The following is a 27,640-nucleotide window of genomic DNA, read 5'->3' as shown; positions in this document are numbered from 1 at the left end:
TCACGGTTTCCAAAACCAAAACTCAAGTAACAGGCAGTGGGAAAGTTTGCCTGATAGTGTTGTCTGCACCACTGTGTGTTGTCGACTCACTATTTTTATAGAGAGGTTTTTACTTGATCTAATACTAACGGTATAGTATTTATCAGGTGAGAGTAGAAATGGTTCTAGGAACGTAAAATTCTGTCTGAAAGATATGGACACATCCTCTGTCCCGTCTTGGCTTTGAATTCTGACTTCACTATCATATGGGGTATGCAGGCTGTGTACAAAGATGTAGTCCGCACTCTTAACATTATTTACAATTATGGTCCACTGACTACTGGCATATATTGTTGTTGAATAGCTTCCTCCTCCAGATTGTGAACTGCAATAGAGTTTCTCCTTGATGAGAGTATCTACACTTCGACCCCTGTTCTTGGTGGAGGGGCTGAAGGGTATCGATTCTGGAACCAAGCTAATATTAGCGCTCTGACTTGCTCTTAGAAGGTGAATGGATTCGTCGGGCTTGAAGATATCCGTGGGGAGCACACTCTTGGTGAACTCTTTGCATGTCATGGTGAGAAATCGCACCTCTTTTAGTAGGTCCTCTGTCTCCTTTCTCAAGGCGATACTCGAAATCTCCTCTCCTCGCTCGGACAACTGAGCTCTACCCCTGTTTTCAAAGAACAAAGGTATTAGTCATCTGGGAAATACCATACTTTGCGTTTGGAATTGGTAAAGGTCACACATTTTTCGCCTTTTACGTGAAATAACAGAATGTTACTTACCAAGCCAAGACTGAATCAAACAAGAGTGTTTCCGAAGAAACTAGCAGCTCCCCAAGCAGTAGTCCCTTAAGGGTTTTCCTTTTTAATTTTATCACAGAAGCTGGAGACAACACTTCATCAACATTCAAATTTAACATCTGAAATTTGATGGGTTAATTTGACTCTTAGTATTTAACAGATCAATTTCAAATTTTACTAGAACGTCAGTGTAAAAAAATATTGTGGAATGTGCTATGGTGTTAGCATATCCTGTCGGTGTATCTTACTTTAATGTGTTATACAACTTATTTTTGTAATGATTATTTTTACCACTTTGGGTACAAACAAGTGGTGTAAAGGACTAAACAAAGAGGGGATATCAACTGACAGCTTATAGAATACCACTCAAGCACTAGCCACTTGACCACAAAATAAACATATGGAGGTTATTCTGCAAAACTTTTTGCTCATGCCAGTACTAATTTCAATTTCCATTCTATTTCCTTCGACACCATAGAACTTTCTACTTACAGTCACACATTTATTCCTCAGCTCCTCATCGGCAAAGTCTACTGAAGCTTCAAGAGCTGCCAGGATTGTCTCTTTCGTCAGATGGTTGATGACATACTGCGAATAAGAGCCATGATGATCAACATCTACATTTCACATATAATAACTGGGGCTACATATCAATACAGCGCTATACTGTGTATTATCATGGATGAAAGGAATGACCAATAACTAGATCTCTAATGTACCGTACTTACACACTATAGGAGTGCAAGGAACAGATGGTAACCTAGCCTAGCCCTTATGGGGTGGGCTGCGCATCCCTTCGAATTTCCTATAACAAACCACTATGTATTACATCCATTCATGTTTCTTATCTTAGTATGAGTCCGAATCCGATCCAGATGATGAAACGGGTTGGGAAGGGTCAGATTACACCGATAGATATTTTGATCACTAGGATACTGTTAAACTTTGTGTGTGTGTGTGTGTGTGTGTGTTTGTTTGTGTGTTTTTCACGTACTTGTTCCTTTGAATGGAGTGAGACTCATGAAGATACACAGGTACGTAGACATTTGACTAGAGAGATCAGAGGAAACACTGTGTAAGGATGAATTCTTTATTCCTGGTGAGGCTTTTGCTCTTTATGGATTACACTAGTAAACACAATTTTTCTGGCCTCATGAGGTTGTCGACCGAATTCTAGTTATTGTTAGTGTACTGATTCCAAATATACAATCAGATTTTGTCCATCACATCAGCTTTTCAAGACATAAGATATTAGATTTACGTGAATTGACAACTTGGCAATTTTGTGCTTATAGTGAAAGAATTAGATGCAAAGATGTACACAAATATTTATTGTTTGTGATTAAGTTACAGCTACATGAATTTTTTTTCGACATTCTGTCATGCATAACATCTGGAACATCCCTCTTCAAGCTCCAACAGTAGTTAGTCATTATATTGCAGTCCCATTTGTCTTGGTATCGTTCTTCCATAATTTCAATGTCTTGATAAAAGTGTTCACCTTGTTCTTTGCTGACATCACCCAGGTTCTCGGGAAAACTACTCAAATAACTGTGTAAGTAGTGCAACTTGATGCTCGTTTTACATCCAAGTGATTGAAAATTCAAAAGCAGTTCCTCCATACTCTCTTTACAGTGTCAGTTTTTCTGTTTCTAAGGGAATTCTTTATTACATCAAAGAAAACATTCTAAGCTCCAGCCTCTACTTCATTCACTGTTGTGACAAAGATGGAATCTCTGAGTATTGTTCTTACCTGAGGTCCATCAAATACTCCTGTTTTTTTTTTCTTCTCTTCACTCAGAATTGGAAAGGTTGAACATATATGGTAGGAGCAATCTCCATAGTGATCAAGGGCTTTCACGAATTGTTTCATTAAACTAAGTTATATGTGTAGTGGAGGAAAGAATGTTTTATCTCTGAACAAGAGGATTATTGGTGATGTTCTTCTCACCAGGTGTCAAAGTCCTTCTTGGGAGCCATTCCTTTTTCGCCCAGTGGTCTGCTGTAGCCCTGCTGTCCCAATAACACACACAAAAAAAAAAAAAAAAAAAAAAACAGGGGTATTTTGTGTAACATCCTTGCTGAACCAACAAAACGTTTACCATTTTCAAATATACATAGATTAACCATTCATGAACATGATACTGCAATCTCTCCAGAACAATCTTGATGCTGGCATATTCTTCTTTCATGATTACCGAGTGTCCTACTGGAATAGAACCAAACTTGTTTCCAATGTGAAGCAAAACACATTTCATGCTCCTTTTGGAACTGTCAATAAAAAGTCTTCACTCACTTGGATCATATGCAGGTAGCCCCATAGCAAGAAGAAGGCCTTCAACATCACTACAATACACAAGTTGAGATCAGACTGAAAATACTTCAGTAGTTCTGCTTCTCTGTTACGATAAAAAGAAGCACTGGTGCCAGGTTCTGGCATTCTTTTTTTCTTTCAACCTAGAAGCTAATTATTCAGCAGACATCTTTGACAAATATAAATCTCTTACCATATCATTTAATTCAGCCTTAATGAACAAAGTAGGCGTATCACAATCTTCAACAGATGGCAAAGAAAAAAACATCATCCAGCTCATCTTCATCCATATTAGAAGTTGTTGGACTGATGACGTCGTCATTAATCTCAGGCAGACCAGCAAATACTGGTACATGTATTTCATCACAATGTACGGCTGGTCGAATGCCAGAAGGGATATCTGGATATTTCAAGAGATGCTTGGTTTTCTTATTGAAAACTTTCACATTGACAAGACAGAAGTAGCAGTTATCAAAATGGTTTGTCGGTTCCCTCCTAACCATTGGTACTCCAAACTTGAGATTAGCATTCTTTCCTTGAGTTCATGATCGCAAAGTTTCAACACATGTTTTACACACTATGTGAGGAGCCTAGCTTTTTTCCTGGTCTCCAAGATGCACCGTAAAATAGTCAAGGTACATTTTTTTTTGACAGGAGTAGTTATGTTGCACATATGATCCTTTAAAGTGTAGTTTCCGCAGATGTAGCAGAATACATTTGGGCCAGTACAACATTTTCTTCTTTGCGATGTTATAGTCATAGCTGTGTTTATTCTAACAGCTAAGTAATTATGATCTGCAAAGAAGAACCACTGTTATGTAGGTCATAACTCTCAGTATGATTACTTTGGTCTACACATTTATAGAGACTTTGTTGTCACGTAAATTAGTACAAAATGTTGATATAAAATTAGTTAACATGTATAACCTGGCCCCCCAATAAACAAAATAAAAGCTATCAAAAATAATAAACAAGATTTATATATAAGAAAAAGAAAATCGACGCAAAATAATCACAGAATTGAGCGACCCCAACCTCTCGCACTGCAGCTCAAAAACCAATTGCCTCACATTTTCTTTGGCGAGGCAAAGGAAAACAAAAACATACCAGATTTTGCCAGAAAAATACCTCTGCATATCCCTAACGATAATAAGTAAAAGAAATATATATATATGTATGTAAGGACGCGTAGGGAAGAGTGAAAAGTTAATACTTGCAGAAAATTACAGGAAAATGGGGTATGGTGATAGGGTAAAAATGTGATGTGATAGATCATTTCTGATGCCAGATTTGGATTAAGCACCCCAAAATTAGTCTAGAACAGGTATAACTTTCCATACCAGAATTTTTTGGTTTTTATTTATTGGCTAGTGTTATCAAGTACTATAAATGAATTATTTGGTCTTGTAGGCTATTTCGGTATTTTCAACTTTTGTTAAAAAAAATTTCGTGTCGGTTAATAGCAAAGTGGTGAATCACCGAGTTCCTCAACTGTCAGCAGTAATCTGAAGGTAATAATTAAGGAGACTGTATGAAGGAGTGATTGTGCCAACAGCACTGTATGGGGCAGAAACGTGGAACATAAGAGAAGAAGAGAGAAGGAGTTTGAATGTGTTTGAGATGAGGTGTCTGAGAAGTATGGTGGGGGTTACTAGGCTAGATAGAGTGAGAAATGAGGAGGTGAGGAGGAGAACAGGGGTGAAAAAGGATTTGGGAGATAGGGTTGATGAAAGAATATTAGGATGGTTTGGACACATGGAAAGAATGAGTGAAGAAAGACTAGTAAAAGAGGTATGGAAGGCAGATGTGGAGGGAGTGAACATGAGGGGACGTCCTAGGATGAGGTGGATGGATGGGGTGAAGGGGGCTTTGGGGAAGAGGGGAATGTCTGTTGAGGAAGGAAGGGAGAGGACGGAAGACAGAGGTGAGTGGAGAATGGTTGTATATGGATGATGTTGTGACTGCATGAGGAGGAATGGGCGGGGAAGTGGGGGGTGGGGTAGTATGTGTGAGTAAATTTTGACGCAGCCCGAAGGGATTTCTCCCCGTCCTCGCCTTATATGCAAAGGGGGACGGAGAGGGGGGGTCGCCGATTAAATGAAGCGGCCTCGCTGTGGATGTACTGTGTCTTGCGACACTGCTTCTGACCCAGGGCGGTGGGCAGGGTGCAGGGATGACCCGTCATCCAGGAGGTGCTCAGATGAGAGGAAGGGTGGGAGGGGTGTAGAGTGTATTTAGGGATGAAATGGGTGGGAGTGTTTTTATGCCTTTCCCTTTTTGGCTACCTCCCTTGTAAGGGGGAAAAAGCCTTGGTATATGTATGTATGTAATAATTAAGTGCTTATGAAATAGGATTAAGTCTTTGTGAAAGCAACCTCAACGGCTACACCAAGAACTGACTCACCTGTGAACATAAGTTGCTCGCTGAATGCACTTGGTACTTGTAGGAAGAGGCGTAGACTCGGAGGGCTTCGTCCACCGACTGCAGATCCATCTTATCATGGTACATATACTCCAAAAGCTTCGCGAAGGATTGATAAGAGTCTTGGACGGTCAATTCGCTTCCCACTGACGAGGGACCCATTAATAAAGACCCGAACACGGGTGAACTCGCAGCCAGTACCAGACTATGCACCTACATAGACGAAAGTGAAGATAAAAAAGAAATAAGATAGACGAAAGTGAAGATAAAAAAGAAATAAGATAGACGAAAGTGAAGATAAAAAAGAAATAAGAATAGGACGTAAAAGTGTACTCTCAATATTAAACCCTTTTATTTGTGTGTTTACATGTTTCTATTTCCGAGAAAGGCAATGAACATAACACCATATATATATATATGTATATATTTGATGCAATATATAATCTATAATATAACTTAAACCCACTCTCGGAGAAAGATAAGCTGAGATACAGAGTAAACCGTATATTTCGACCACTGACTGTGGTCCTCTTCAGCAGTTACTATTATAAGGTACATAGACAAGTGGTTATATACAGAGGATGAAGTAACATTGGGGAAGTCAGTAAGCCTCAGGTCACTTGCCCAGAGTGAGGTCGGACGTTACGTCCTGTAGAGATGAACTTGTCAATTGCCATACTAGTTATGGCATCAGGTGCCCATTGACCTTTGGACGTATTATAATTTGGAAACTTTTTCTACGTGTTAGTGTGCGTATGTACCTTTAAATGTAAGAGGATTTATATATATAAAAACACAGATACATATGTATATACATTCATGTATTCATGCTTATCAGATAAAAGGAAATATTGAATCATTATTAATGCAGGACAGAGGGAGGGTGCATTAAAAAGAAGAATAACGTAGAGAATTTAGATAAAGAGATGTTTTAGATGGGGAAGAAAGGAAAGAGAAGAAAGAGCGAAAAGTTCTTACCGCAACACGTTTGTCATCTTTGGGGAATACGATGGTGAGGTCACTGTATTGGGCTGAAGTGAGCAAATATTGGAAACGTTCGTTTAGTGAAGTGAAGTTATTCTGCCAGGCAGAAGCTTGTGGAAGTGGGTCTACAAAGGAGGATGAGGTCACTGATCTGCCAAAGGAAATCGATTTAATCATGCTGCTGTAGGTCATTAAAAGTCATTAAAAGTTTCCAAATCCATTTCCATAAGCTGATTTGGAAATCTACTTCATACGTATTATAAACAGGTTATTATAACTTCTAGCCTATGACATAGGGTACAAGATATATTTGATGCAATATATAATCTATAATATAAAATGTACAATGTAAAAAATATAACAAATAATTTTCAATATATGATATACAACAGAAATTTACAATGTCAAACATATGATGAATAATGTTCAATATATAACATGCAATAAAAATGTACATTATATATAATACACAATATATAATATATACTGTATAATATATAATATATTATATATAATACATAATATATAATATATAATATATGATATATAATATATAGTATATAGTATATAATATATAATATATAATATATAATATATAATATATAATATGTAATATATAATATATAATATGTAATACATAATATATAATATATGATATATGATATATGATACATAATATATAGTATATAATATATAATATATGATATATAATATATAATATATATATATAATATATAATATACAATATATAATATATAATATATAATATATAATATATAATATATAATAATATATATATATATATAATATGATATACAATATATGATATATGATACATAATATATAATATATAATGTATAATATATAGTATATAATATATGATATAAATCATACAATATTGTAATATATAATATACTGTATAATATATAATACATGATATATAATATATAATATATAATATATAATATATAATATAAAAAATGCATAATATATGATACATAATATATAATATATAATATATAATATATAATATATATAATATATAATATATAATATATACTATATAATATATAATATATAATACATAATACATAATATATAATATATAATATATAATATACAATATATAATATATGATATACAATATATGATATATCATATATAATAATATATAGTATGTTATATATAATATATAATATATTACATATAATATATATATATAATATAACAATATTTCATATATAATATATGATATAATATATATTATATAATATATGATATATAATATATCATATATAATATATAGTATATAATATATCATATATAATTAATATATAGTAAATAATATATATATAATATATAATATATAATATATAATATATAATATATAATATATGATATATAGTATATAATATATAATATGTAATATATAGTATATAATATATAATATATAATATAGAATATAGAATATATAATATGTAATATATAATATATAATATATGATATATAATATACAATATATAATATATAATATATGATATATAATATATATATAATATATATTATAATATATATATAATACATATATAATATATAATATATATATAAAATATAATATATAATATATAATATATAATATATAATATATAGTACATAATACATAATATATAATATATGATATATAATATATGATATATAACATATTATATGTATTATATAATATATTATATGATAATATATAATATGTAATACATAATATATAATATATAATATATATTATATAATATATAATATATAAAATATATAAAATATAATATATAATACATAATACATAATATATAATATATAATATATAATATATAATATATAATATATAATATATAATATATAATATATAATATATAAAACATAATATGTAATACATAATATATAATATATAATATATAACATATAATATATGATATATCATATATAATATGTAATATATAATATATCATATATAATATATAATATATAATATATAACATATAACATATAATATATATATGATATATAATATATGATATATAATATATAATATATAATATATAATATATAATATGTAATATATAATGTATAATATATAATATATAAAATATAATATATAACATATAATATATAATATATAATATATAATACATAATATATAATATATAATATATGATATATAATATATAATATATAATATATAATATACAATATGTAATATGCAATATATAATACATAATATATATGTATATTATATGATATATAATATATAATATATAATATATAATAATAATATATAATATATAATATATAATATATAATATATAATATATATAATATATAATATATAATATATAATATATCATATATAATGTATAATATATAATATATAATATATAATATATAATATATATATATATATATAACATACAATATATAATAATATATAATATAATATATGAATATACAATACATAATATATAATATATACTACATAACATATATAATATATAATATACAATATATAATATATAAAGTATAATATATGATATATGACATAATATATAATATATAACATGTAATATATAACATATAATATATAATATATAAAATATAATATATAATATATATATAATATATGATATATAATATATAATATATAATATACAATATATATTATATAATATATAATATATATTATACAATATATAATATATATGATATATAATATATAATAAACAATATAAAATATATAATATATAATATATAATATATAATATATAATATATAATATATAATATATAATATATGATATATAATATATAATATATAATGCATAATATATAGTATATAATATATGATATATAATATATAATATACAATATATGATATATGATATATAATGTATAATACATACATACATACATACATATACCAAGGCTTTTTCCCCCTTCCAAGGGAGGTAGCCAAAAAGGGAAAGGCATAAAAACACTCCCACCCATTTCATCCCCAAATACACTCCACACCCCTCCCACCCTTCCTCTCATCTGAGCACCTCCTGGATGAAGCGGCCTTGCAGTGGATATATAATATACAATATATAATATATGATATATGATATATAATATTTAATATATAATACATGATATATGATATATAATATATAATATATAATATATAATATATGATATATAATATACAATATTCAATACATAATACATATATAATATATATAATATATCATATATTAGTAGATAATATATAGAATACATAATATAAAATATATATTATATAATGCATAATATATAATATATATTATATAATGTATAATATATGATATATAATCTATGATATATAATATATAATATATGATATATAATATATATAATATAATATATGATACATAGTATATAATGTATAATATATAATATATAATATATGATTTTTGATATATAATATATAATATATAATATATGATTTTTGATATATAATATATAATATATGATATATAATACATGATATATGATATATAATATATAATATATAATATAAAATATATAATATATAATATATAATATATAATATACAATATATGATATATAATATATAATATACAATATATGATATATAATATATAATATATAGTATATAATATATAATACATAATATATAATATATAACATATAATATATAATATCTAATATATAATATATAATATATAATATATAATATATAATATATAATATATAATATATAATGTATAATATATGATATATAATATATGATATATGATATATGATATATGATATATTATATATAATATATAATATATAATATACAATATATAACATATATTATATAATATACAATTTGTAATATATAATATATAGTATATAGAATATATATAATATATAAATTATCATATATAATACATAATATAAAGTATATATTATATAATATATAATATATAATATATGATATACAATATATAATATATAATATATAATATACAATATATAAAACATAATATATAATATATAATATATTATATATAATGTATAATATATAATATATAGTATAAGATATATGATATATAATACATAATATATAATATATAATATATAACATATAATATATATTATATAATATATAATATATAATATATAATGTATAATACATAATATATAATATGTAATATATAATATATAATATATAACCAATAATATATAACATATAATGTATGATTCATAATGTATAATATATAATATATGATACATAGTATATAATGTATAATATATAATATATAATATATGATAGATGATATGTAATTAAAATAAATAATATATGATATATAATATGTAGTATATAATATGTAATATATAATATTTAATATATAATATATGATATATAATATATGATATATAATATATAATATATAATATATAATTTATAATATATGATATATAATATATGATATATAATATATAATATATAATATATAATATATAACATATAATATATAACATAATATATAATACGTAATACATAATATGTATTATGCAATATATTATATATGATATATGATATTTAATATAAAATGTATAATATATAACATATAATATATGATATATAATATATAATATATAATAAATAACATATAATATATAATATATAATATATAATATATAATATATAATATAAAATATGTAATATATAATATATATAATATATGATATATATAATATATAATATATAATATATAATATATAATATATAATATATAGTATATAATGTATAATATATAATATATAATATATAGTATATAATATATAATATATAATATATAATATACAATATATAATATATAATGTATAATATATAATGTATAATATATAATATATGATATATAATATATAATATATATATAAAAATATAATATATAATATATGATATATAAGAGATAACATATATCATATAATACATAATTCATAATATATAATATATAATTTATAATATATAATATATAATATATAATATATAATATACAATATATAATATATAATATATAATATTTAATATATAATATATAATATATAATATATAATATATAATATATAATATATAATATATAACATAAAATATAAGATAAAAGATAATATATAAGATATAATATATGAAATATAATATATAATATATAATATATACTATATAATATATGATTTATGATATAAAATATATAATATATAATATATAATATATAATATATAATATATAAGATATGATATATAATATATAATATGTAATATACAATATATAGTATGTAATATATAATATACAATATATAATATATAATATATAATATATAATATATAATATATAATATATAATATATAATATATATTATATAATATACAATATATAATATATAATATATAATATATAATATATAATATATAATATATAATATATAATATATAATATATAATATATAATATATAATATATAATATATAATATATAATACATAATATATAATACATAATATATAAGATACAATATGTAATATATAATATATAATACATAATATATTATGTACAATAAATAATATACAATATATGATATATAATATATGATATATGATATATATAATATATAATATGTATTATGTAATATATAATATATAATATATAATATATAGTATATAATATATAATATATAATATATATATAAGATATAATATATAATATATAATAGATAATATATAATATATAGTATATATAACATATATTATATGATATTTAATATATGACATATATAATATATAACATATAATATATAGTATATAAAATATAATATATAATATATGATATATAATATATAATATACAATATATAAATATATAATATATAATATATAATATATAATATATATATAATATATAATATATAATATATAATATATAATATATAATATATAATATATAATATATAATATATGATATATAATATATAATATAGAATATAGAATATATACTATATAATATAAAATACATAGTATATAATGTATAAAATATATGATATATGATATACAATATATAATATATAATATGTAATATATAATATATAATATATAATGTATAAAATATATAATATATAATATATAATATACAATATATAATATATAATATGTAATATATAATATATGATATATAATACATACATACATACATACATATACCAAGGCTTTTTTCCCCCTTACCAAAGGGGGTAGCCAAAAATGACAAGGAACAAAAACACTCCCACCCATTTCATTCCCGAAAACACTCCACACCCCTCCAACCCTCCCTCCCATCTTAGCACTTCCTAGATATATATTTAATATATAATATATAGTATATAATATATAATATATAATATATAATATATAATATATAATATATAATATATAATATATAATATATGATATATAATATATAATATATAATATATAATATATTATATACAATATGTAATATATAATATATAATATATAATATATAATATATAATATATAATATATAATATATGATATATAATATATAATATATAATATATAACACAGGGGAACACTTTTTCAGTAACATTGAGTTGCATTGGATATTTTACCGGATTTTGAAAGAGTTTTAGGCGCTGATTTCAAATCTGAAATTAGTTTTTCTCTACAAGCTCTAGTTTGTATGCAATTTGAGGTTAATGAAATTGTACATATGTGAACTTGCGTAAACCATGTATAAGCATTTTAACGTCCATATATATAGATAGCTTCTAATATTTTGCTCATTCTTCTTTTGTTTCAGTTCAAACATGGCTTCCAGAATGAGACATCATTGCAGAAACAAGCCTGATGCCTTCTGCTACATATGTGGATGCTACACACTCAATCGTCAGAGACGTAACATATCCTCGTTCGTCAAGCGTGCCTACAAGGCATATTTTGATGTTCATCTTGGTGATCAAGACAAGCAATGGGCTCCTCATGTTGTGTGCCACAATTGTGAGGAAATGCTTCGAGACTGGACCAAAGGAAAACGCAAAGGTCTGCCTTTTGGAGTTCCAATGATTTGGCGCGAACCCACCAACCATGTAACTGACTGTTATTTCTGCATGGTAAACACAACGGGTGTTGGGAAGAAAAACCGACATAAGATTACGTATCCGAACATTCCCTCAGCTATTCGGCCTGTTCCGCACTCTGAAGAAGTACCTGTTCCAGTTTTCAAAGGCTTGCCTTCATTGGACGATAAAGACATTGTCAGAAAATTGTCAGAAAAGTGTTCACAATCGGAGGACTGTTCTTCAGACACTGAACCTTTCCCCGTCCCTAAGCCTCTTCCCCAGGCTGAACTGAATGATTTAGTGCGGGATTTAGGTCTTTCAAAGAAAGCAGCAGAGCTTTTGGCATCAAGATTACAAGGCAGAAATCTTGTTGATCACTCTGTTAAAGTATCATATTTCAGAAAGCGTGACCAGCTTTTTGTGACCTTCTTTTCAAAAGACAGACAGTTTGTTTACTGCCATGACATCCCAGGGCTTCTCAAAGAACTGGGTGTACCTTACTATAGTCCTGCTGAATGGAGACTCTTTTTAGACAGTTCAAAACGCAGTCTAAAGTGTGTTCTTTTACATAATGGCAATGTTTATGGAGCAGTACCTGTCGGTCACTCAGTGCATTTGCGGGAAGACTATGATGATATGAGAATGGTCATGGACTTATTAAAGTATCATGAGCACAATTGGATAATTTGTGTAGACTTAAAGATGGTCAACTTTCTTCTTGGACAACAGAAAGGTTTCACCAAGTTTCCATGTTTCCTCTGTATGTGGGACAGCCGAACACGAGACAGACATTGGGTCCAGAAGGACTGGCCTATTCGTGACACCCTTGAAGCAGGCATGCCAAATATCATACAAGACCCAATTGTAAACAGAGATAAGATCATCTTTCCTCCTCTTCACATCAAATTAGGTTTGATGAAACAATTTGTCAAGGCACTGGAAACCGAAGGTGAATGTTTCCAACACATCATCACAGCTTTACCAGGGTTATCATTTGAGAAGATCAAAGCAGGCGTGTTTGATGGCCCACAGATTTGAACCCTAATTCGTGATGATCAGTTTGTTGCTAAGATGACCGCTTTAGAAAGGGCAGCATGGTTATCCTTTGTGGCAGTCGTTCAGAACTTCCTTGGAAACAATAAGGCGGAGAACTACAGTGAACTTGTGAATAGAATGCTCCTTGCTTTTCGTGATCTCGGGTGCAACATGAGCATCAAGCTTCATTTTTTGAACAGCCACCTTGATCAGTTCCCTGACAACCTGGGGGCTGTGAGTGACGAACAAGGAGAACGATTCCACCAAGACCTAAAGATCATGGAAGAACGCTACCAAGGGCGCTGGGACAAAAGTATGATGGCTGATTACTGCTGGAGCATTAAACGAAATTGCCCAGATGAAATGTACAAACGCAAAAGTTACAAACGCAAATTCCTGCCTGAAAAAAATACACAAAGAAATTGATAAGCTTCCATCAGCTGTGGTGATGTTCTGAAGGATGCTAATCTAACTTTGGGATAGATGTTCTGTTAATGTTCTGTTTCTTTTGCCTTAATAAATGTACAGAAATGGCTTTCATACTGTTTTAAGATTCAAGTGAACAAAAGAATTGTGGCTGATATTGCAATTTCCTATAATAACGAAAATTTAAAAAATAAAAAAAATGTCAAATTGCATAAAATCTGTAGCTTGCAGACAAAACCCGACTTCAGATTTGAAATCAGCACACTCAAGTTGACTATAGAAAAGTCTTTTTTTAAATGCAACAAAATGAGTGTTCCCCAGTGTAATATATAATATATAATATATAATATATAATGTATAATATATAATATATAATATATAATATATAATATATAATATATAATATATAATATATAATACATAATATATAATACATAATATATAATACATAATATATAATACATAACAGTTAATATATAATATATAATATAAAATATATAATATATAATATATAATATGTAATATATAATATATAATATATAATATATAATATATAATATATAATACATAATATATGATATATGTATGTAATATGTATAATGTGATATATGATACATAATATATGATATATAGTATATAATATATAATATATAATATATAATATATAATATATAATATATAATATATAATATATAATATATAATAAATAATATATAATATATAATATATAATTTATAATATATAATATATAATTTATAATATATAATATATAATATATAATATATAATATATAGTATATAATATAAAATACATAATATATAACATATGATATATAAAATTTAATATATTATATATAATATATAATATAATATATATAGTATATAATATATAATATATAATATATTATATGTAATACATGATATATGATATATACAATATATAATATATAAAATGTAATATATAATATATAATACAATGTATAATATATAATATATGATTTATAATATATAATATATAATATATAATATATAATATATAGTATATAATATATATATAATATATAATATATAATATATAACCCATAATACATAATATATAAAACATAATATATATTATATAATATATAATATATTATATATAATATATAATATATAATATATAATATACATTACATAATATATAATATATAATATGTCATATATAATATATAATATATAATATATGATATTTGATATATAGTATATAATATAGTATATAATATATGATATATAATATATAATATATAATACGTAATATATAATATATAATATATAGTATATAATATATAATATATAATATATAATATATAATATATAATATATAATATATAATATATAATATATAATATATAATATATAATATACAAAATTTTATATATAATATATATTATATAATATATAATGTATAAAATATAATATATGATATATAATATATAATATATAATATATAATATATAATATAATATATAATATACAATATATAATATATAATATATGATATATAATATATATAAAATACAATATACAATATACAATATACAATATATAATATATAATATATAATATACTATATATAATATATAATATATATAATATATAACATATAATATGTAATATATAATATATAATATTTAATGAATAATACATAATATATAATATATAATATATAGTACATAATATATAATATATAATATATAATACATAATATATAATATATAATATATAATATATAATATATAATATATAATATATATTATATAATATATAATATATAATAATTAATACATATTATATGATACATAATATTATTATATATAAAATATAATACATAATATATAATATATAATATATAACATATAACATATAATATATAATATATAGTGCATAATATACAATACATAATATATAATATATAATATATAATATATAATATATAATATGTAATATATAATATATAATATATAATATATAACATATAATATATGATATATAATATATAAAATACAATATATAATACATAATATATAATATACAATATATATTATATAATATATGATATATAATATATCATATATAATATATAGTATATAACGTATATTTAATATATAATATATAATATAAAATATATAATATATAATATATAGTATATAATATATAATATATAATATATAATATATAATATATAATATATAATATACAATATATAATATGTAATATATAATATATAATATATAATATATAATATATAATATATGATATGTAATATATATTATATAATATATAATATATCATATAGAAAATAGAATTTATAATATAGAATATATAATATATAATATATAAACTATGATATATAATATATAATATATAATATATAATATATAATATATAATATATAATATATAATATATAATATATAATATATAATATATAATATATAATATATAATATATAAATTATAATATATAATATATAATATATAATATTTAATATATAATATATAATATATAATATAATATATAATATATAATATATAATATGTAATATATAATATATAATTTATAATACATAATATATAATATATATGATATATAATATACAATATTCAATACATATATAATATATATAATATATCATATATATTATCTAATACAAAATATATAAAATATAATATATAATGTATAATATATAATAAATAATATCTAATATATAATATATATTATATGATATATAATTTATAATACATAATATATAATATATGATATATGATATATGATATATAATATATGATATATAATATATAATATATAATATTTAATATATAATATATAATATATAATATGTAATATATAATATATAATATATAATATATAATATATAATATATAATAAATAATATATAGTGTATTATAAATAATATATAATATATAATATATGATATAAAAGATATAATATATAATGTATAGTATATAATATATAGTATATAATATATAATAATGTTTAATGTATAATATATAATAAATCATGTAGAATACATGATATATGATATATAATATATATGATATAATACATAATATATATCATATATAATATACAATATGCAATATATAATATATAATATATAATATTTAATATACAATATATAATATATAATATATAATATATGATATATAATATATATTATATAACATAATATATAATATAAAATATGTAATAGATAATATATAATATATGATATATAATATGTAATATATAATATATAATATATAATATATAATATATAATATCTAATATGTAATATATAATATATGATATATAATATATAATATGTAATATATAATATACAATATATAATACATAATATTTAATATATAATATATAATATATAATATGTAATAAATAATATATATTATATAATACATAATATATAATACATAATATAAAAGATATAATATATAATATATAATACATAATATATAAGATATAATATATGATATATAATATATAATATATGATATATGATATATAATACATAATATAGAATATATAATACATAATACATAATATATAATATATAATATATAATAAATAATATATAATATATAATATGTGATATATAATATATAATGTATAATATATAATATATAATATATAATATATAATTTATGATATATAATTATGTATAATATATAACATAATATATAATATATAATATGTAATATATAATATATATGATATATAATATACAATACATAATGTATAATCATATATAATATATAATATATAATATAATATATAATATATAATATATAATATAAAATGCATAATGTATGATACATAATATATAATATATAATATATAATATATATTATACAATTTATAGTATATGATATATAATGTATGATACATAATATATAAAATATAATATATAATATATAATATATATTATATAATATATAATATATAATATTTAATACGTAATATATAATACGTAATATATTATATATGATATATAACACATAATATTGTTACCATAGTCACCCCCTGGTGCTAATTACATTCTCTATTTTTGCGATGCTCTCGGACCAAATGCTGGTAGTGTTCTAGCTAGTGTTAGTTTGTTTATATACAGACGCGAATTCACGGTCTGATATTAAAGTGTTTTGGATAAAATGTGTCTAGAGATACGTTTATACTTTTGAGATCCACGGTGCTCTAGTTACGTAAGAATTTATAGAAATACATATTGTAATTGCTTTTGGTGTATGATCCATGTACGGTGTGTATTTGACGATATTGAATGTATCGTTAGGAAGATGCCAAGAGTATTGGAACCATGGTACCAACTCAAACGCTAAAACAAGGGAAGCATTGTTCAGGCCTCTCTTTTTCTGTGTATAAAGCAAGGCGGACGTGCAAGTCCTTTCGTGGGTATAAAATGCTAGGGAAAATAAGAATCGGGAGAATTAAGGAGGATAAATAATGGTGAAATACACAGAGGGAGAGTAGCAATAATTACTGGTGAGTTACGATTGTATGTCTTGTAAGGATTAAGGTGAATTAAAGTGATTAACTAGGATCCAATTTTCCTCAGCGTTTGTAGGAGCAGAGAGGCTTGTTGAATGTTATATAAGTATGAACAGGATTGTGGAATTTATAGATGAGTAGGACTTGATGATTTGTGTCTTTGATTATATTTACAATAAGTGGAGAGATGAGATGCTGAAATACCTACCTCATATGTATTGAGAGTGTATGAGTTAAATAATAAATGTATGCATTTAGTTCTGTACTGTTAGGCTTATTCAATATAGGTATAGAGAAAATTACCTAATATCTTTTTGTATCCTCCATGTATTATGATAATTAATGTGGGATGATGATTTTTCCTAACTGAAAGAGGATAAGATATATTTACAGAAGGAACTGCGAAGAAGGAAATGAAATAGATATCCGTTTATTGTCACTCCACCTTTAAGGGATGAGGCAAGATCTGTTGTTGTCCTCCTAGATCCTTTATTTACTAACTAATTGCTTTAAGGTTAGATGTGGCCACGTGACAATATATAATATATAATATACAATATACAATATATAATATACAATATATAATATATAATATATAGTATAAAATATATATTATATAATATATAATATATAATATATAATATACAATATATAATATATAATATATGATATATAATATATATAATATAATATATGATATGATATATCATATATAATATATAATATATAATTAATATATAATAAATAATATATTTATAATATATAATATATAATATATAATATATAATATATAATATATAATACATAATATATAATATATAATATATAATATATAGTATATAATATGTAATATATAGTATATAATATATGATATATAATATAGAATATATAATTTATAATATGTAATATATAATATATAATATATAATATATAATATATAATATATAATATATAAAATATAATATATGATATATAAAATATAATATATAATATATAATATATAGTATATAATATATAATATATAATATATAATATATAATATATATCTAATACATAATATATAAAACATATGATATCACATATTATATATAATATTTTATATATGATATATAAGATATAAGACATAATATGTAATACATAATATATAATATATAATATATAACATAATATATAATACATCATATATAATATGTAATATATAATATATCATATATGATATATAATATATAATATATAATATATAATATATAACATATAACATATAATATATAATATATATATAATATATAATATATAATATATAATATATAATATATAACATATAATATATAATATATAATATATAATATATAATACATAATATATAATATATGATATATGATATATAATATATAATATAATATACAATATGTAATATGCAATATATAATATATAATATATAATATATAATGTATAATATATAATATATAATATATAATATAATATATAATATATAATATATCATATGTAATGTATAATATATAATATATAATATATAATATATTATATATAATATATAATATACAATATATAATATATCATATAAAATATATGATATACAATACATAATATATAATATATACTATATAATATATAATATATTATATACAATATATAATATATGACATATGATATATAATATATAACATGTAATATATAATATATAATATATAATATATAAAATATAATATATAATATATATATAATATATGATATATAATATAAAATATATAATATATAATATATAGTATATAATATATAATATATATTATACAATATATAATATATATGATAGATAATATATAATAAACAATAGACAATAAAAAATGTATAATATATAATATATAATATATAATATATAATATATAATACATAATATATAATATATAATATATAATATATAATATACAATATACAATATATAATATATGATATATGATATACAATATATAATATTTAATATATAATATATGATGTATAGTATGTAATATATAATATAATATATAACATATAATATATAATATATGATATATAATACATAAAATATAATATATAATATATGATATATAATGCATAATATATAATATATATTATATAATGTATAATATATAATATATAATCTATAATATATAATATATAATATATGATATGTCATATATATAATATAATATATGATACATAGTATATAATGTATAATATATAATATATAATATATGATTTTTGATATATAATATATAATATATAATATATGATTTTTGATATATAATATGTAATATATAATTTATAATTCATAATATATGATATATAATATACAATATACAATATACAACATATAATATATAATATATAATATATAGTATACAACATATAATACATAATATATAATATACAACATATAATATATAATATATAATATATAATATATGATATATAATATATAATATATAATATATAATATAATGATATATGATATATGATATATAATATATGATATATGATATATAATATATAATAATATATAGTATATAACATATAATATGTAATATATAACATATAATATATAGTATATGATATATAATATATGATATATAATATATGATATATAATATATATGTGATATATAATATAAAATATATAACATATAACATATAACATGATATATAATATATAATATCTAATATATAATATATAATATATAATGTATAATATATAGTATATTGTATAAGATATATAATATATAATATATAATACATAATATATAATATATAATATATAACATAATATATATCATATAATATATAGTATATAATATATAATGTATAATACATAATATATAATATGTAATATATAATATATAATATATAACCCATAATATATAACATATAATGTATGATATATAATATATAATATATAATATATGATACATAGTATATAATGTATAATATATAATATATAATATATGATATATGAAATGTAATTATAATAAATAATATATAATATATAATATATATGTAGTATATAATATATAATATATAATATATAATATATAATATATGATATATAATATATAATATATAATACATAATATATAATATAATATATAATATATGATATATAATATATAACATATATCATACAATATATAATATATATGATATATAATATATAATATACAATATATAATATATAATATATAATATACAATATATAATAGATAATATATAATATATAATATATAATATATAATATATAATATATGATACATAATATATAATATATAATATATATTATATGATATATATTATATAATTTATAATATATAATATATGATATATACCATATAATATACAATATATAATATATAATATACAATATATAATATATGATATATAATATATAATATATAATATTTAGTATCTAATATATAATATATAATATACAATATACAATATATAATATATAATATATATTATATGATATATAAAATATAATATATGATATATAATATATAATATATAACATATAATATATAATATATAGTATATGATATATAATATATAATATATAATATGTAATATATAACATATGATATATAATATATAATAAAAAATATAAAATAAATAATATATAATATATCATATATAATATATAATACATTATATATAATATATAATATATAATATATAACATATGATATATAATATATAATATGTACTATATAATATATAATAAATAATATATAATATATAATATATAATATATAATATATAATGTATAATATATAATGTATAATTTATAATATTTAAGATATAATATATAATTTATAATATATAATATATTATAAATAATATATAATATATGATAAATAATGTATAATATGTAACATGTAATATATAATATATAATATCTAATTTATAATACATAATATATAATATATGATATATAACATATAATAGAAAATATATATAATATATAATATATAATATATAATAGATAATATATAATATATAATATATAACATATAATACATGATATATAATATATGATATATAATATATGACATATGATATATAATATATAAATTATAATATATAATATATAATATATAATATATAATATATAATATACAATAGATAATATATAATATATAATATATAATATATATTATACATACATACTCACATATACCAAGGCTTTTTTCACCCTTTCCAAGGGGGTAGCCAAAAAGGAAAAGGCACAAAAACAATTCCACCCATTTCATCCCTGAAAACACTCCACACCCCTCCACCCTTCCTCCTATCTTAGCTCCTCCTAGATGAATATATAATATATAATATATAATATATGATATATAATATATAATATATAGTATATGATATATAATATATAATATGTAATATGTAATATATGATATATAATATATAATATATAATATATAATTTGTAATATATAATATAAAATATATAAAATATAATACATAATATATAATATATAATAAATAATATATAATATATAATATATAATATATAATATATAATATATAATATATAATATATAATGTATAATATATAATATATAATATATAGTATATGATATATAATGTATAATATGTTATATGTAATATATAATATGTTATATACAATATACAATATAATATATATGATATATAGTATATGATATATGATACATAATATATAATATACAATATATTATATAATATATATATATAATATATAATATATAGTATATGATATATAATTTATAATATATAATATATATCATATAATATATAATTCATAATATATAATACATAATATATAATATATAATATATAACATATAATGTATAATATATAATATTTAATACATAATATATAATATATGAAATATAATATAATATATATATAATATATAATATATATTATATAAAATATGATATATGATATATAATATATAGTATATAATATAATATATAATATATAATATATAATATATAATATATAATATATAATATATAATATAATAAATAATATATAATATATAATATATAATACATAATATATGATATACAATATATTATATATTATATATAATATATAATGTATAATATATAATATATAATATATAATATATAATATGCAATATGTAATTTACAATATATGATATATAATACATAAAATATAATATACAATATACAATATATGATATACAATATATAATATAAAATATGCAATATATAATATATAATATATAATATATATAATATATAACATATAATATATAATATGTAATATATAATATATAATATATAATACATAATATATAATATATAATAAATAATATATATAATATATAACAGATAATATATAATATACAATATATAATACATAATATATGATATATAATATATAGTATATAATATATAATATTTAACATATAATATATAACATATACATAATATATGATATACAATATATAATATATAATATATATTGTATGATATATAGTATATAATATATAATATACAATATATAGTCTACAATATATAATATATTTATAATATATAATTCATAATGTAGAGTATATATTATATAGTATATGATATATGATATATCATATATAATAAATAATATATAGTATGTTATATATAATATATATTACATAATATATGATACATAATATAAGATATATAATATATAGTATATATTATATAATATATAATATAGAATACATAATATATATATAATATATAATATATGATATTTAATATATATTGTATTATATATGATATATAATATATTATATATAATATATGATATATAATATATATGATATATGATATGTAATATGTAATATATAATATATATGATATATAATATATAATATATGATATATAATATATAATATGTAATATATAATATATAATATATAATATATAATATATAATACATATATAATATATAATATATAATATGAAATATATAATATGTAATATATAATATATATAATATATATTATATAATATATAATATGTAATATATAATATATAATATATAATATATAATATATAATATAATATATAATATATATTATGTAATATGTAATTTATAGTATATAATATATAATATATAATATATAATATATAATATATAATATATAATATATAATATATAATGTACAATATATAATTTGTAATATATAATATATAATATATAATACATATATAATATATAATAAATAACATATAATATATAATATATAATATATAATATATAACATATAATATATAATATACAATATATAATATTTAATATATAATACATAATATATAATATATATATATAATATATAATATATATATAATATATAATATATATTATATAAAATATGAAATATAATATATAATATATAACATATAATATATAATATATAATATATAATATATATAATATATAATATATAATACATAATATATAATATATAATGCAATATAATATGTAATATATAATAGTACATATACAATATACAATATACAATATACAATATGTATAAAATATATAATATATAATATATAATATATAGTGTATAATATATAATATATAATATATAATATACAATATACAATATATAATATATAATATATAATATATAATATATAATATAATATACAACATATAATATATAATATATAATATATAATGTATAATATATAATATGTAATAAATAATATATAACATAAAATATATAACATATAATATATAACATATAATATATAATATATAATATATAATATACAATATATAACATATAACATATAATATATAATATATAATATATAATATATGATACATAATATATAATATATAATATATAATATATAACATATAATACACAATACATAATGTATAATGATATATAATATATATATAATATACAATATATAATATATAATATATTATATATAATGTATAATGTATAATATATAATGTATAATATATAATATATGGTATATAGTATATAATATATGATATGGAATATATAATATATATGCATGTGTTGTATATAATATTTGCCATGCAATATATATTGCATAATGTTTGTTGTATAACATAGAATATGGAGTACAAAATAATAGACATATATATATATTATGTGATAAGGAACACAGTGTGAGTAATTTGGATGGCTGAGTTTTCCAAAGAAATCTATCAATCATGTTCCTTATGACTCTGTCAGAAGAAGAATAGAATAAAATATGTAAACAATAAAATGTTTGGAATGTGGCTCATTCTGGTTTAATGTAGCATTTGTTATATAGTATATGGTTAATTTTTTTAATTGAAATAAAATCATCTAAATTCAAGTTGACAAATATATTTTTCATGTATGTTTTGGAGGCATTAGATTATTTTATCATATTTATATACTGAAATATATTGCTGCAAATGTATTCACTATATGTAAGGTATTTCTATAGCTTTTTAGACATTTCACAGACCAAAATTGCTCGGAATTTACAATTGATCTTATCATGGTTTTAGTGATATAAACCTAAAATTCACTATATATATAGTTCAGCGTGTATTTGTTCCTTTACTTTATTTATTCTATTCTTTATCATTGTTACTTTTGCCCTTAGTTCTGTTCTGCTCTTCTCCTATTTCTCTTCTTAATTTTTCTTCTTTTCCACAGTTTTTCGTTTCATTTCATATTTGCTTTCTCTTTTTTTTTTTATACCTCACAACGCTATGGACCTCACTTACCTCAACAAGCCAACAAAAAACACGAAAGATGCAGAATCCAGCTTCATGACACTGGTACAACTAAACCACCTGACTTTGTCAATTCGTTGTTGTATATCGTTAGGTCGCGGAGAGGTACTGAGCCCCAGGAAGAAGAAGGGTTACGTGTGAGGAGTGGTGAAGTTGGTGTCCGGACTTGGTGATCCTTGCCCT

The 27,640-nt window shown here is 19.5% G+C and overlaps 1 protein-coding gene across 2 annotated transcripts; it reads right to left on the bottom strand.

Annotated features, from left to right (window-relative positions):
* LOC143027788 (BTB/POZ domain-containing protein 6-like) lies at nucleotides 1-27,640 on the bottom strand. Of its 2 annotated transcripts, none has more exons than XM_076189343.1 (6): nucleotides 27,450-27,640; nucleotides 6,500-6,660; nucleotides 5,504-5,734; nucleotides 1,278-1,373; nucleotides 768-904; nucleotides 1-652 (listed from the first exon to the last, which is right to left on the bottom strand). In XM_076189343.1, the coding sequence occupies exons 1-6, from the start codon at nucleotides 27,493-27,495 to the stop codon at nucleotides 1-3; spliced, it is 1,323 nt and encodes a 440-aa protein (XP_076045458.1). In that variant the 5' UTR covers nucleotides 27,496-27,640. The 2 variants fall into 2 exon arrangements, with proteins under 2 accessions (XP_076045458.1, XP_076045459.1); XM_076189344.1 differs by having other exon boundaries at nucleotides 6,500-6,656; nucleotides 27,449-27,635.

The sequence above is a fragment of the Oratosquilla oratoria genome, chromosome 8, assembly GCF_046742065.1.
Source record: "Oratosquilla oratoria isolate Oo_2021 chromosome 8, ASM4674206v1, whole genome shotgun sequence".
NCBI classification, from domain to species: Eukaryota; Metazoa; Arthropoda; class Malacostraca; order Stomatopoda; family Squillidae; genus Oratosquilla; species Oratosquilla oratoria.
Note: the sequence above shows the minus strand (reverse complement) of the source record. Positions and strands in the feature narration are given on the sequence as shown.

Excerpts from the sequence above, each read along its gene's own strand:
- LOC143027788 (XM_076189343.1), bottom strand. The coding sequence starts at position 27,495 with ATGAAGCTGGATTCTGCATCTTTCGTGTTTTTTGTTGGCTTGTTGA. Across the intron at positions 1,374-5,503 it reads CGAGCAACTTATGTTCACAG|TATGTCATCAACCATCTGAC; the intron begins GTGAGTCAGTTC and ends TCTTATTCGCAG. Across the intron at positions 653-767 it reads TTTGATTCAGTCTTGGCTTG|GGGTAGAGCTCAGTTGTCCG; the intron begins GTAAGTAACATT and ends CTTTGAAAACAG.